Raw genomic sequence first — 14,415 nt, forward strand, 5'->3', positions numbered from 1 at the left:
ATGATCAGTGACCTTGGAGTTGTGCAGTATTTTTGTTCTGATTAGTGAGTAAGACAAATTAAAACACCATCTTGTACTTTAGATTTTGTATTGCTGAATAGGTGATAGAACTTGGATGTCTTATGAATATATTTATAAATTTGTGATCCATATTGTCAGTTCTTCACTTAATTATATTATCATCCCACTAGTGTTCTTGATAAATTCCATCATTATTTTTTTGGAGGTAGAAAAACCAGTGTCTGCTAGCTTGGTAAGTTGTAAGTGCTCCATAATTGGTATTATTATCATATATATAATAAATATGTATATACATACTTGAGAAGTTTTGGGATGGATCATAATCTTTTGGGAGCCTGTGAAGTTCGGCACTTCCTCCGTAAGTTTGTTTCAGTTATTGGTACAGAGCTGCACAGGGTGGGACAGACCTCTATGGTTAGGGGAGTGGGTAGTGTCAGAATTGGACAAATGATCACTGAGAGTCACAGGTATAGTAACTATATGCTAAAGGTGGCACACACTTGTAATCCCAGTACTTGGGAGGCTGAGATGGGAGGATTGTGGTTCGCAGACAGCCTCGGCTACTTCAGCTTTCTGTAACTTAGTGAGACCCTGTTTCAAAATAAGAAGAAAATAGGGCTGGGGGTATAGCTCAAAGGTAGAATGCCTCTGGGTTCTATACTCAGTACGGAAGGAAAAGAAATAAAAAGGTGGCTGTGAGGATAAAACTTTAAAAGGCTACAATACGTAAGATGACTTTCACAATGCGTAGTAGCAATGACAGTGACTAATGTTGGTTGAGTTTGTGGCACAGTTTCATTAGCCTTTTACTTTCCTTTGCAGTCCATATTCCAGCATTACTGTTTTGTCTCTCTACAGCAGTCATTAGATACTACTCCATCACTTTAACTAAAATACTGGGAGGGAAAGGCATTAAAATGACATTTCAGAAGCCAGAGTGGTGACAAATACCTGTAATCCCGGAATCTATGAGGCTGAGACAGGATTACAGGTTTGAGGCCAGCCTCAGCAATTTAGCATGGCCCTTGGCAACTTAGTGAGACCCTGTTTAAAAAAAAAAAAAAAGCCAGGTGTCGGGGAGCACACTTGTAATCCCAGCATATTCGGGAGGATTGCGGTTCATGGTAGTATAAAGTAGAAGGCCCCTGGGTTTCATTCCCAGTACAAAAAAAAGGGGGGGGGAGCCTTGGGGTGCCAGGTTCAATCTTCAGTACCACAATGACATAAGCGAATAAGTAAAATAAAATAAGTGACCTTTTAGGGACCCCGGCTTTGGTAGGCACCTGTGCTATGCTACTTAATGTCCTTGCAACACCTCGCTTTTGTGGAGTTGATCACTTTCTATTTGCACGTTCATTTAAACAGGGGAGCTGAAAGACAGTTTTGTAGGGGAGTGGAGAATGCTGAAAAGCGAAGGGAAAGTTAGAGGAGAAGGGAATGCCCAGAGTTAAGGGTAGAAAGGGAGAGCAGCAATGAGAAAAGGTTCCGTTTCTTCGCTTCCTGGGGACTTGCCCCGTTGGCTGGCAACGCTTTGCTTAGGTCTCCTCTGCGCATGTCTAGGTCTTTTGTCCCTCGGCGGACACCGTCGCCAGCCAAGCGCTGTCTGCGCGCTGGCCGGCTTCGTAGGGTGCCAAATTCGACCTTCTTTTCCACGCCTGCCATGGCGAGCCGAGGGGCTCGGCAGCGCCTGAAAGGAGGCGGCGGCGGGGGCAGCGGCGGGGACGCGGCCCCGGCCTCGGACAAGCTGCGGGAGCTGCCGGGCGGCCGCGAGGCGGGCGGCGCGGAGCCCCGGGCCGAGTAGGTGTGCGGGGGGCGGGGTCACCGCTTGCCGGGGGTCTGGGGGCTCGGCGCCGCCTCCCCGCTCGCTGGACCCGCGCCCCGGGTCCGTCCTCAGCAGCCGCGGGAGCGGGTCCGTGATGCTCCCGGCCGGGCCCAGGGTGGGCAGGCGGCCCGCGGTTGGAGCCGGCAGATGGGAGGCGTTGGCACTGGCAGAGCAGTCCTTTGCCGGCTGTTGATCTCAGCTTCTTTTATGCCCCCCACCCGAGGCCCCCGTGTACACCTCTGTGGGGCCCCCAGCCCGTGCAGCCGCCTCCCCCAGCCTGGAGAAAGACTGCAGGCCAGGACTGCATTAACGGTGCTTGGAGGAGGTTATGCACCTTGCACATGCTAGGCCTCTGTTCATTTGAACATAGAGGGAAATGAATGAAGCCATGGAAAGTAACGGCTTTGTTAAGAAAAAGAAGAGTAAGAGCCTTGAGGCCTTCAAGTGAGTGATGGCTGGCTTGAGACTGTAAGCAGTGTTGTAGATGCAACAAGCTAAAGTGTTTGAATGAACTTATATCGTAAAAGCAGGAAACGGAAGGAGCGATTAAAGTCTTAATTCGTTATTCATTCTACTCAGAAAGAACAACACGTTTCCCCCCCCTGCTAATTAGAAGACTAAAACTAGACAGAGTATCAGGCATGGTGGCACAAGCCTGTAATTGCAGCCCTTGGGAGGTTGAGACAGGAGGATGGCAGGTTTTAGTGTGGTACTGAGGATTGAACCCAGGGACATTCTACCTCTGAGCTACACTCCAGCCCTATTTTATTCTTATTTTGTGTCTTCCTAGGTTGATGAGAGTCTCACTACTTGCTGCGGCTGTCCTCAAACCTGTGATCCTCCTCTCTGTTTCCCAAGAACTGGGATTACAGGTGTGCCCCACCATGTCTGGTGTTCTGTCTAGGATGTGTGTGTGTGTGTTACAGAGGTATTCTACTTCCAAGCTACACCCCCAGCCCTTTTTGTTTTCTTTTTGTTTTGAAACAGGATCCCACTGATTTGCTCAGAATCTCACCACATTGCTAGACTATCCTCAAACCTGCCATCCAAGGACTGCCATTACAGGCTTGTGCCACCATGCCTGGTGCTCAGTCTAGTTTTCGTCTTCTAGTTAGCAGGCCTTAACGGACACATCCTGTTTTGTTTTGTGTTTACTTCTGAGCAGGTATTCTGGAAACAAAGCTGGTCAAGTCTGGGCACCTGAAGGATCTACTGCTTTCAAGTGCCTGCTCTCAGCAAGGTTATGTGCTGCTCTTCTGAGCAACATCTCTGACTGTGATGAGACATTCAACTACTGGGAACCAGTAGGTAACCTCTGTATTTTAAATTTTTGTTCTTGATTTTGCTGGTTGGGACTTATTACCAATCAAGATCCAAAGAATTTGTAGGTTGTAGGAAATTTAACTGGTTTACTCAAGGTGCGATTTGTAATTACTTTTGAGTGCCTTTTAATTTTTTTTGGAAATTTTTATCAGTACATTGTAGTCATACTTCTTAATGGAGTACAAGATGGTTGAATGGTTTTTTAAATTAAAATGATACTTACATGTAGTTTTTTTGTTTTGTTTTGTTTTTTGGTGGTACTGGGGATGGAACCCAGGGGCCTTTTACCTCTGGGATATACTCCCAGACCTATTTTATATTTTTTATTTGGAAACAGGGTCTTTTAAGCCAGCTGAGGCTGTTTTCAAACCTGCGCGATCCTCCTGTCTCAGCCTCCCAAGAGCGGGAATTACAAGCGTGCGCCACCATGCCCGGCTTACACGTAGTTTTTAAAGTGAAGAATTACTACAAATCTTGAAGGAAAAGCATGTCCCTGTTCTACTTCTTATATATAAACCCCACTGCCCAAAGGCAACCCCTTTTTTAAAAATTATTCTGTTGTTACCAAAATAATGATTCTCAGTAGTACGCTTATAATGCTGTTCCATGATTTGTACATTTATTATCTGTTGACTTCCTATTATAAAGAATTTAGAAGTAAGATTTTCTGTTCTCATTTTGCATCAAAAAATGGAGAAAGAATGCCTAGTGTGGGTAGTTGAAGGGAAATATAAGACTTTTAAGTTTTTCTATTTTGACTAAAAACTAAAAAAGGTAGAGGTCAATATTTAAGTTTTCAGTGTTGTCCAAACAGTGTCATAGAATTATAATACCTTAATATTTTAAATATTGGGTGACTTAAATTCTTTTCTTAGGCATTAGTTGCAAATGTTGAGAATTTCAGCTTTTTGTGTGTACCTTTGTCTTTTTGATATTGCTACCTAGAAACTTGATCTATATCCTTGTAAGAGTGATTTTTGCCTAATATAACCCCAAATCTGTCTGTTTTACTTTCAGACACACTACCTCATCTATGGGAAGGGGTTTCAGACTTGGGAGTATTCTCCAGTATATGCCATTCGCTCCTATGCTTACCTGTTGCTTCATGCCTGGCCAGCTGCATTTCATGCAAGAATTCTGCAAACTAATAAGGTAAGGGCGGGCCAAGCCAGAAGCAATCACAACTGATCGAGAGGTGAATTTCTGTAACAGTTTTGAGAAGCGGACAAAATAGATTGGTAATTGATTGGTAGCTGAGAGAGAAGGATCTGAGATGGGGGTCTCAGTATGTTGCCCAGGCTGGTCTCAAATGCCTCGGTCTCCCTAATAGTTGGAACTATAGGCCTGTACCACCAGTTAGAAGGGGACTTGTGTGTGTGTGTGTGTGTGTGTGTGTGTGTGTGTGTGTGTGTGTGTTACTGGGAATTGAACCCAGAAGCATTATATCCCCAGCCCTATTTTATTTTTTATTTTGAAACAGAGTCTCACTAAGTTGCTGAGGCTGGCTACAAACCTATGATCCTCGTGTCTAAGCTTTCTAAGTACTGGATTACAGGCATACACCACCACAACTGGCTATAGATTTTTTTTTTTAAGTTTATTTTGTTTGGAGTTTGCTCAGTTTCTTGAATCTTTAGGCTTAAGTCTTTGGCCAGATTTGGGGACATTGCAGCTATTTTTGAGTACCTTTTTAGCCTGGTCCTGTTTCTCTTCTTCTTCTGGACTCCAGTGACATGGATGTTAGGTTTTTTATTAGTCCCACAGGTCCCTGAGGTTCTGTTCATTTTTCAGTCCATTTTTCCTCTGTTCATACTGAGTAATTTCCATTCTCTATCTTCCAGTCTATCTTCCCTGATTCTTTTCCTCTATCCTTTCCATTCGAGGTTTGAGGCTAGAGTGACAGCCTTGGTTGGGATATTTTTGTTTATACCCATTAGCATTCTTGGTTGCCAACTTCTTTATTTCTTCCTTCTTTCTTCTTCCTTTTCTTCTTCCTTCCTTTCTCCTTTTTCTTCTCCGTCATCGTCGTCCTCGTCGTCGTCCTCCTCCTTCTCCTCCTCGTCCTCCTCCTCCTCGTCCTCCTCCTCGTCCTCCTCCTCCTCGTCCTCCTCCTCCTCCTCCTCGTCGTCGTCGTCCTCCTCCTCGTCGTCGTCCTCCTCCTCCTCGTCGTCGTCGTCCTCCTCCTCCTCCTCCTCCTCCTCCTCCTCCTCCTCCTCCTCTTCCTTCTTCTTCTTCTTCTTCTTCTTCTTCTTCTTCTTCTTCTTCTTCTTTTGAAGAACTGGGTATTGAACCCAGATGCATTCTACCTTCAATGTACATATCCAGCTCTATTTTTTATTCTTTATTTATTATTGTTATTATTATTATTTTATTTTTTTGGTGGTACTGGGGTTGGAACCCATGGGACTTCTACCTCCAGGCTACACTCCCAGACCTATTTTTTATATTTTATTTGGAAAAAGGGTCTCTTAAGCCTGCTGAGGCTGGCTTCGAACCTGCGTGATCCTCCTGTCTCTGCCTCCCAAGTGTGGGGATTACAAGCATGTGTCACCATGCCTGACTTTATTCTTTATTTTTGAAACAGGGTCTCATTAAGTTGCAGAGGGCGTCACTAAATAGTTGAGGCTGGCTGCAAACTTGCAATCCACATTTCTCAGTCTCCCAAGTACTGGGATTACAAGTGTGTGCCAACATGCCCGGGCTTTGCCAACTTCCTGAGCTTCCTGTCTGGAATATACAAGGCAAAAAGAAAAGCCATAGAATTTACCTCTCTATTGTTCCTCTGCCTTTCAGAATCTTTTTACATGTATTTAAAAATACTGTGTTCAGAGCAGGGCATAGTAGCACATGCCTGTAATTCCAGTACTTTGGAGGCTATGACAGGAGGATCACAGGTTAGAGTCTAGCCTCAGCAATTTAGTAAGACTCTCCATAGCCTAGCAAGACCCTCTTTTGAAACAAAAAATAAAAAGGTGTGAGAGTGTAGCTTGGAGATAGAATTCTCTGGGTTCAGTCACTATTACAACAACAACAATAAAAATTGTGTCCAGATTTTTAATTTCCTCAGCAGGAGGGATAGGGAAAGTCTGTTTTCCTTGAAGTAGGAATTGTCTAAGTAATAGAAGAATGGGATGAGGGAGAAAATTGAGAGTGATCAAGCAGTCTTTTAGACTAAAGGCCCTTAGATTCGGAAGGCCAGCATGCCTTCTTAAATAAATAGGTTTGATTCTTGGAGGAGAGAGTGGTAAAGTGCATTTGATGAGGCTGGATTTAAACAAGACCTGGTGAAATCTATTCAGGGTTTACAGTGTTTATGTTTTCCCCCCAAGTGCATTGTGAATCCATTGGAAGGTTTTAGACAGAAAAGAGACATATTTGTACTTACATTTTAGAATGATTAAAAAAGTAGTACCAGTAAAAAGTGATGATAGAGGGCTGTCCCTCCCTTCTCTGTCTAATCTCATTCCTGTTTTGTTTTTAATTTGTCAGAAGAGAGATGATAAAGGATGAAGGACTTAGTAGAGAACTAACAATATGCAATGCTTAGGGTTTTTATTTCAACATGGATATCCACTATCACTTTAGTTCTTTTTTTTTTTTTTTTGTGGTACTGGGGTGGAACCCAGAGGCTTTCTACCTCTGGGCTATACTCCCAGGCCTATTTTATACTTTTTGGAAACAGGGTCTCACTAAGTTGCTGAGAGCCTCACTAAGTAGCTGAGGCTGGCTTCGAACCTGTGCGATCCTCCTGTCTCAGCCTCCCAAGCGCGGGGATTACAAGCGTGCACCACCACGCCCGGCTCCACTATCACTTTAAACTTGACATGTTCAGCACAGAATTCTTCCTCTTACATCACTAACTCTCCCACATCACTAATATGAATAGCAAATAAAATGGGGAGGAAGATTTCTCTTCTCTTATTCTTATTTCCAATTTCCTTATCCCTGTTAGTTCTGCCAGTGGAAACCAAAAGAGAGCCATCTGCCAAATGGAATTGTAGCATATAGAGTCTCAGCTCTAGCATCCTAATGCTAAGGAGTAAAGTGGATTATTGTTGAGAAGACAGGATGATAATGGCTGTCTTTCCAACTTCTTATTTCCCCAAATAAGGACACTTCTGCCTTGTCTCCTTCTGGGTCCGTGTTTGTGTTTCTCTGAAGTGTGCACTGAGGAGCTGAACCCCCACGTAGATACCTAGGCTTACCTACTCTCAGTCCTGCCAGATTGCTCTTCATACAGCTATACAACATAAAGATCCTCCTCCTTCTCCCAAGCACTTGATATTTCTGACTTTCTCATGTGTGTGAGCTGCTTCTCATTTTGATTGCGTAACAGATTACTAGTGAGGTGGAGCATTTCTACATTTATTTGTTAGTCATTCAGATGTCTCTTTGAATTACCTAATCACATCCCTTGCCCATTTTTCTGTTGGATTTCCTTTTTTTCTTTCCTAGCTGGTAGACATTTTTTAAAATATATACTTTTATCGATGCATGTAACCATATATCACATCGAAGCTCAAAATGATAGAAACATACATGTGAACTGGGTATGGTGGCACATGCTTATAATCCCAGAACTTGGGAGACTGAGACAGGAGGATCGCAGGTTCCCTGACAGCCTCATCCACTTATAAAGGCCCTCAGCAACTTAGTGAGACCCTGTTTCAAAACAAAAAAGTAAAATAGGACTGGGAGTATAGCTCAGGTAGAATGCCCCTGGGTTCAATCCCTAGTACCTAGTACTGGAGAAAAAGAGAAAGAGAGAGAGAGAGAGAGAGAGAGAGAGAGAGAGAGAGAGAGAGAGAGAGACAGAGAGAGAGAGAGACAGAGAGGGAGAGACAGAGAGAGAGAAGAAAAAGTAAAAGATAGAAAGCAAGCAAGCAGCACACGTTTGTCTCACCCAGTGCATTCCCTCCCCCTCGTCATTCGCAATATAAAAACTGGCATCGATAGCTTCACGGAGGTAGATTTTATTGTTTGAACTGATTCTTTCATTAAGTCTCCTTCTTCCCCCTTCCTTTCAAATCCCCTTCCACTCTTCTGTTGGCATCTTTCCTCATTTATTTGAAGCCTCTTTTGTGTCCCAGTTTCTTCGCTTCCACAAATGAGAGAAGGCTGTTTAATCTCACTTATAGAGTAATATTCTCTAGTTTCATCCATTTTCCTGCAAATGACGTAATTTTGTTCTTCTTTATTGCTGAGTAAAATTCTGTTGTGTGTATATACTAGTTTCATAACAGGGTTTCATTCATCTGTTGATGGTCACCTTAGACTGATTCTGTAGTTTGGCTATTGTGAATTGTGCTGTTATACACATGAATATGCATGCATCACCGACTTCAGTCTCTTTGGAAAGATGCCCAGGAGTGGTTAGCTGGGCCATATGGAGGTTCCATACCCAGTCTTCTAGGAACCTCCACACTGACTTCCATAGTGGCTATACTAATTTGCAATCCTATTACTAGTATATAATAGTTCCTGTTTCTCCCACAACCTTGCCACCAGCATTATTATTGTTTGTATTCTTTTTTTTTAATTTATTTTTTTATTTTTAATTGGTACACTGTATTCATACATCATAATGGGATACATACTTTTGTAGACATACATGCACACATTGCCCAGTCAGCCCCCACCCGATCCCCTCCCCATTCTCTCCCTATCCCTCCCTCCCATGCTTGGCTTAGTGATTGACATCTAGTATTATAGCAATTTATCAAAAATTAAAAATGATAATCTCACATAACAGTTTCATTTGTCTGATACCAAGCTTTTGATGACTTAAAGATAACATTTCAATATTTCTTTTTGCTTTCTTTCTTACCAGAGAATCTATTTTTTCTATTTTTAAGGTGAAACTATCATATATTTATATATTTATTTTTCAGAAAAAAAATCTATCCTAATATGGAATATGGACTCTAGGTACCCACAACGATCTTGAAAAAGAACAAAGCTAGAAGATGTATATTTTCTGATTTCAAACCATATAAAGCTACAATAATTGAAACAGTGTAGTACTATTCTAAAGGCAGATATATAAACCATTGGAGTTAAATAAAAGCCTAGAGCTAAATTCTTCCATATATTGTCAAGTTATTTTTGACAAGGTTTCCACAAACATTTGGTGGTGGGAATAATAATCTTTTAACTAAATATTGTTGAAAAATAATAATTACATGGAAAAGAATAAAATTGGACCCTTACCTAATCCCATATACAAATATTAACTCAAAATAGATAAAAGACCTAAATATAAATCTTAAGACTATAAACTTTTAGGAGAAAATCTGGGTCATAAAACCTCACAACATTGAAATTGGCAGTGATTTCTTGGTTATGATTTCAATGGCACAGGCAACAGAAGAGTATACAGACTCCCTAAAAAATAAAAAACATATTGTATATCCAAAGACAATGTAAACAGAGTTAACAGTTACTAATAGAATGGGATAAAATATTTCCAAATGCTATATCTGAAGGTATATTAATATTCCAACTAGAAATCCTAAAAATTAACAACAATAAAGGCAAACAATACCCTTTACAGATAGGTAAAAGACTAACATAAGTAATGAATCTCCACAGATAACCAATCTTAGTTGTCTGTTGGATGGAAAATCTTGTTTCTCTAGTTCTGATGTGTGTTACCTATTTCTTCTTTATAGTTAATCTCTTTGAGTATTTTCTCTAGTGCTGGTTTTGAAGACATAAATTCCTTCAGTTTCTGTTTGTCATGGAAGCTTCTTATTTCTCCATCTAATTTGATAGAAAGTTTTGCTGGGTAGGAAATTTTTGGCTGGAAGTTATTTTCTTTCAAAATTGGGAATATGTTACTCCAAGCCCTTCTGGCTCTCATAACTTGGTTTGGGAAGTCTGGAGTGATTCTAATTGGTTTGCCTCTGAATGTCACTTGGCCCTTTGTTTTTGTTGCCTTTAAGATTCTCTGCTTGGCTTCCACATTGGTCATTTTGACAATGATGTGGCATGGGGATCCTCTTCTCCGATCCTGTCTAAAGGGAGTTCTATACGTTTCCTGGACCTGCGTATCGACCTCTTGCTCTATGTCTGGAAAATTTTCTGGTATGACTTCCTTGAAGAGATTGTTGATCCCTTTGGTTTCACTTTCTTTTCCCTCCTCTATTCCAATTATTCTTAGGTTAGCTCTCTTAAAATGGGCCCATATTTCTTCAATATCAGATTCCTGCTGTCGGATATTTTTTCCTAGATTAGAAACTATGCATTCATTTTTGGATTGATCATCTTCTAAGAGCGAGATTCTGTTCTCCATGTGTTCTAATCGGTTGTTTGTGCTTTGAATTGAGGCCTTTACTTCATTAATTGCATCCTTTATCTCTTTTTGGCTCTCTCTGAGTTCTTTTCGAAGCACCTCTATTATTTCTACAGTTATTTTCCTGATTTGATCTTCAAGAAATCTCTGATTTTCTGTTTTATTGGGTTCTGATGTTGTGGGGTTGTGAGCATTCATTGCTCCAGTATTATTCCTCTTTCCCATGATTTCAGAAGTTTGTGCCTTCTCTGGGTTCTTCCCTTGGGTCACTATGACTTCACTTACGGTGCTCTGGATCTCGAGTCAGTAGTATCTCAGACCCCACTACTCCTTTACTGGGTTGTATCACAGAGTCTCCGACCCAGAGAGTCGATAGAGGCTGCTTTAGACTGTGGGGGGTGCCAGGTTGCACGTTCTCCTATGGTGTGATATCACTGCCACCGCCCCTCTCCCACTGAGTCAAGTCCCAGTGAGTACAGTACTGGGATTTCTCCGCTGTGGCCCACAATTTGACTCACTGTTCTTGAGTACGCAGATGTAGCTGTACTGAATTCGGTGAATTTGGTGCTGTTGCCGCCGGTGGCAATATGGCGCCGCTGCTACGCCCTCGGCTATGGGGCTGGCGTTTTTTTTTTCCTTGGTTTTGATTTCCACTCTGAATCCCTGCAGCGTGTGCTGAGCTCAGCTACTGGGAGCTTTAGATGCCCTCTGCGCCGAGAAATCCTGCCTGGCTGTTCCGCAGCGGCTCCCCTTGGCTTGCTGTGGCCGTCCCGTGAATTCGCTGGTGCCGCCAGCAGTATGGCGCTGCTGCCGCGTCCTCGGGCGTCAAGCTGCGTCCTCGGGTTTGAGGATCTCCTCTGTGGCTCTGTTCTCAGTCCGCTTTCTCTCTGGAGCCTGGTGATTTTTTTTGTTTCTCTGGTGATGTTGTTTTCTGGCTTTGAAAGGCGCTGATTTTGTGGTAATGGAGATTTGTTGTTAGCGGGGCTCTTAAGCCCCGCTTTTCTTGGTCGCCATTTTCCTGGAAGTCCTTTTTTCTTGTTTGTATTCTTGATAATTGCCATTCAGACATTCAGACTGGAGTTATTTTATATATATATATATATATATATATATATATATATATATATATTTTTTTTTTTTAAACAGGGTCTCACTAAGTAGCTGAGCACCTCACTAAGTAGCCGAGGCTGGCTTCGAACCTGCGCAATCCTCCTGTCTCTGCCTCCCAAGCGCGGGGATTACAAGTGTGCAGCACCACGCCCGGCTAAAAAGTGCTTTTTAACCAGGGGTGATGTACAAAGTTATAATCCCAGTACTTGGGAGGCTGAGACTTCTCTACTAGTCTGGGCAATTTAGCAAGGTCCTCTGCAATTTAGTAAGACATTGTTTAAAAAAAGAAAGAAAGAAAGAAAGAAAAGAGCCAGGCATGGTGGCACATGCTTGTAATTCCAGCATTTGGGAGGCTGAGACAGGAGGATGGCAGGTTTGCAGACAGCCTCAGCTACTTAGGCCCTTTGCAACTCAGTGAGACCCTATTGCAATGAAATATAAAGAATAATAAAAAAGAATAGGGCTGGGGGTGTAGCTCAGAGGTAAAATGCCCCTCGGTTCCATCCCCCATACCGCAATAAATAAGTAAGTAAAGAAAGAAAAAATAAATAAATAAATAATAAAATAGGATTGTGGGTGTAGCTCAGAGGTAGAGTGCCCCTGGGTTCAATCTCCAGTGCCGGCTCTCCCCTACAAAGTGTTGAATGAATGAGCATTATATTGGAAGTTTTCCACTGATTTTGTAGTCATAAATGTTAATATCTGTATTAAAATACTGTCCATGAAAGAGATATAACATAAATTATTTAGCCATATTCCTCTAATTGGAAAATGTATAGCTTTTAAAATGTTTTTTACTGAATTAATAGTGCTACAATGGAGGCCTACCTCTCCTGGAGTATTAGAATATACTGAGTCTAGATATACTGAAATTTGTGTGGTTTTTATACATAACCATATTGCTTTTCAAAAGATTGTACAGATTGTACCAGTATATTAATAGAGTTCATTTATAACAAATGAGAATGTTTTCATCTTTGTAAGTTTTTTGACTCCTATCTGTGACTTGTATTTTCTTGTTCTGGGTTCCTTTTAGATTCTTGTCTTTTACTTTTTGCGATGTCTTCTGGCTTTTGTGAGCTGTATTTGTGAACTCTACTTTTACAAGTGAGTATAAAAGCTTTGCTTCTAGCCGGGCATGGTGGCACACGCTTGTAATCGTAGCATTCGGGAGGCTGAGACAGGAGGATCATGGTTCACAGACAGCTGTAGCTACTTGGGCCCTTTGCAACTTAGTGAGACCCTGTTTCAAAATAAAGAATAAAAAATAGGTCTGGGGGTGCAGCTCAGAGATGGAATGTCCCTAGGTTCCATCTCCAGTACCGCAGAAAGAAAAAAAAAGCTTTGCTTCTAAAAGTTCTAAGAGGAAGATCAATATATCATATATCATCTCTCTGATAGTCTAGGCAATGACCAGAAATAGAAAAAACTTTCTTTCTAGTTCCTAATATATCTGAAGTACAATTTCTTGTTTGAAAAAACAGTCAAAGAGGAATACTTCTAATTATTATTTTGTTTCCTGAGGTTCAGATATATCATATCGTATCATTAGTTTTACTTTTTATTTTCTGGGGTACTGGGGATTAAACCAGGGCATTGTAGATGCTAGGCAAGCATTCTACACTGAGCCATAGCCCCAGCCCTCATATCATTAATTGTAATTCTGTTAATGTATATCTGTATGAAGTCTTTGTGTAGTAGAATTTAGGAAGACTTTATTTTTGGACCTAAGATATAGGATTGTGATTTACCTTTCCCCTAGAGCTTGATCCGAAACCAATCCCAATGTAGCATTAAGCTTTTTTTGTGCCCAATACGTTGTCTTTCACAAGGTAGCTATCATTTGATTATTAATGAAGTTATTAGGCATTTAAGTGTCAGTGATAAAAATTATTTATTTTATACAACATCTAACGTTTAATTTTAATAATGCCTAATGCATCATAAGATATTTGGACTTAATGATTAGTTTGAAAACCCTTGTTTCATCTAAATAGATCACATTAAAATAAAACCTTTGGAGCCAGGCATGGTTGCACATGCCTGTAATTCCAGTACTTGGGAGGCTGACACAGGACAATTGCAAGTTTGAGGACAGCTTTAGCAAGTAGTGAGACTCTCATTAACCTAGTGAGAACCTGTTTTAAAATAAAAATAAAAGCCAGGTGTGGTGGCACACGTTTGTAATCCCAGCATTTGGGAGGCTGAGACAGGAGGATCCAGGTTTGCGGACAGCATCAGCTACTTAGTGAGGCCCTTTGCAACCCAGTGAGTCCCTGTTTCAAAAATATAGAGGAAAAATAGGGCTGGGGGTGTAGCTTGGAGGTAGAATGCCCCTGGATTCCATCCCCAGTAAAATAAATAATAATAAATAAATAAATAAATAAGGCTGAATGTGTAGTTTGTAGGTAAAATGTTTCTGGGTTCAATCCCCAGTATAAATACTACTATTACTATGGCTACGACGACGACTACTACTAATGAAAAAACCGTTGGCCTTGACTCTAAGTGTAGTAGAAGAAAAACTCATGCTGTCTCTAAGGACTGTAACTATGAATTGGTCTTCATATGGCTTTAAGCTGAGTTCAAATCACCCACCTGGTCTCTTAAGCCACAAGTTGAGGATTTAGTTTTAATTTCTCTGGGTTAGTAGTGCCCTAGACATCTTGTAAAAATTTCATCATGGAAATGGATCTTTAACCCAGTTGTCAAAGAATTACTGAAGTTAAAGTTCTTATGAACAAGAAATTGTAATAAAAGTAAATCACAAAGCAGGGAAATCACAAAGACGGGAGCAAAACATTCTAAACAAGACTCAGCAGAAATAATAACAATAAGCTGACTT

At 41.3% G+C, this 14,415-nt stretch overlaps 1 protein-coding gene across 3 annotated transcripts in view; it reads left to right on the forward strand.

Moving 5' to 3' along the window:
- Positions 1-1,681: 1,681 nt before the first annotated feature.
- ALG9 (ALG9 alpha-1,2-mannosyltransferase) overlaps positions 1,682-14,415 on the forward strand; it is a gene marked incomplete at both ends in the record, with an annotated part of 94,099 nt that continues 81,365 nt past the window's right edge. For all 3 annotated transcript variants that reach the window (XM_080718070.1, XM_080718069.1, XM_080718071.1), the window contains 4 exons: positions 1,682-1,818; positions 3,009-3,147; positions 4,184-4,318; positions 12,607-12,677. In XM_080718070.1, the coding sequence (XP_080574196.1) occupies positions 1,682-1,818; positions 3,009-3,147; positions 4,184-4,318; positions 12,607-12,677 (482 nt within the window). The remainder of the gene's footprint in view (positions 1,819-3,008; positions 3,148-4,183; positions 4,319-12,606; positions 12,678-14,415) is intronic.

This window comes from Muscardinus avellanarius (genome assembly GCF_963383645.1).
Source record: "Muscardinus avellanarius genome assembly, chromosome: 1".
Classification (NCBI taxonomy): Eukaryota; Metazoa; Chordata; class Mammalia; order Rodentia; family Gliridae; genus Muscardinus; species Muscardinus avellanarius.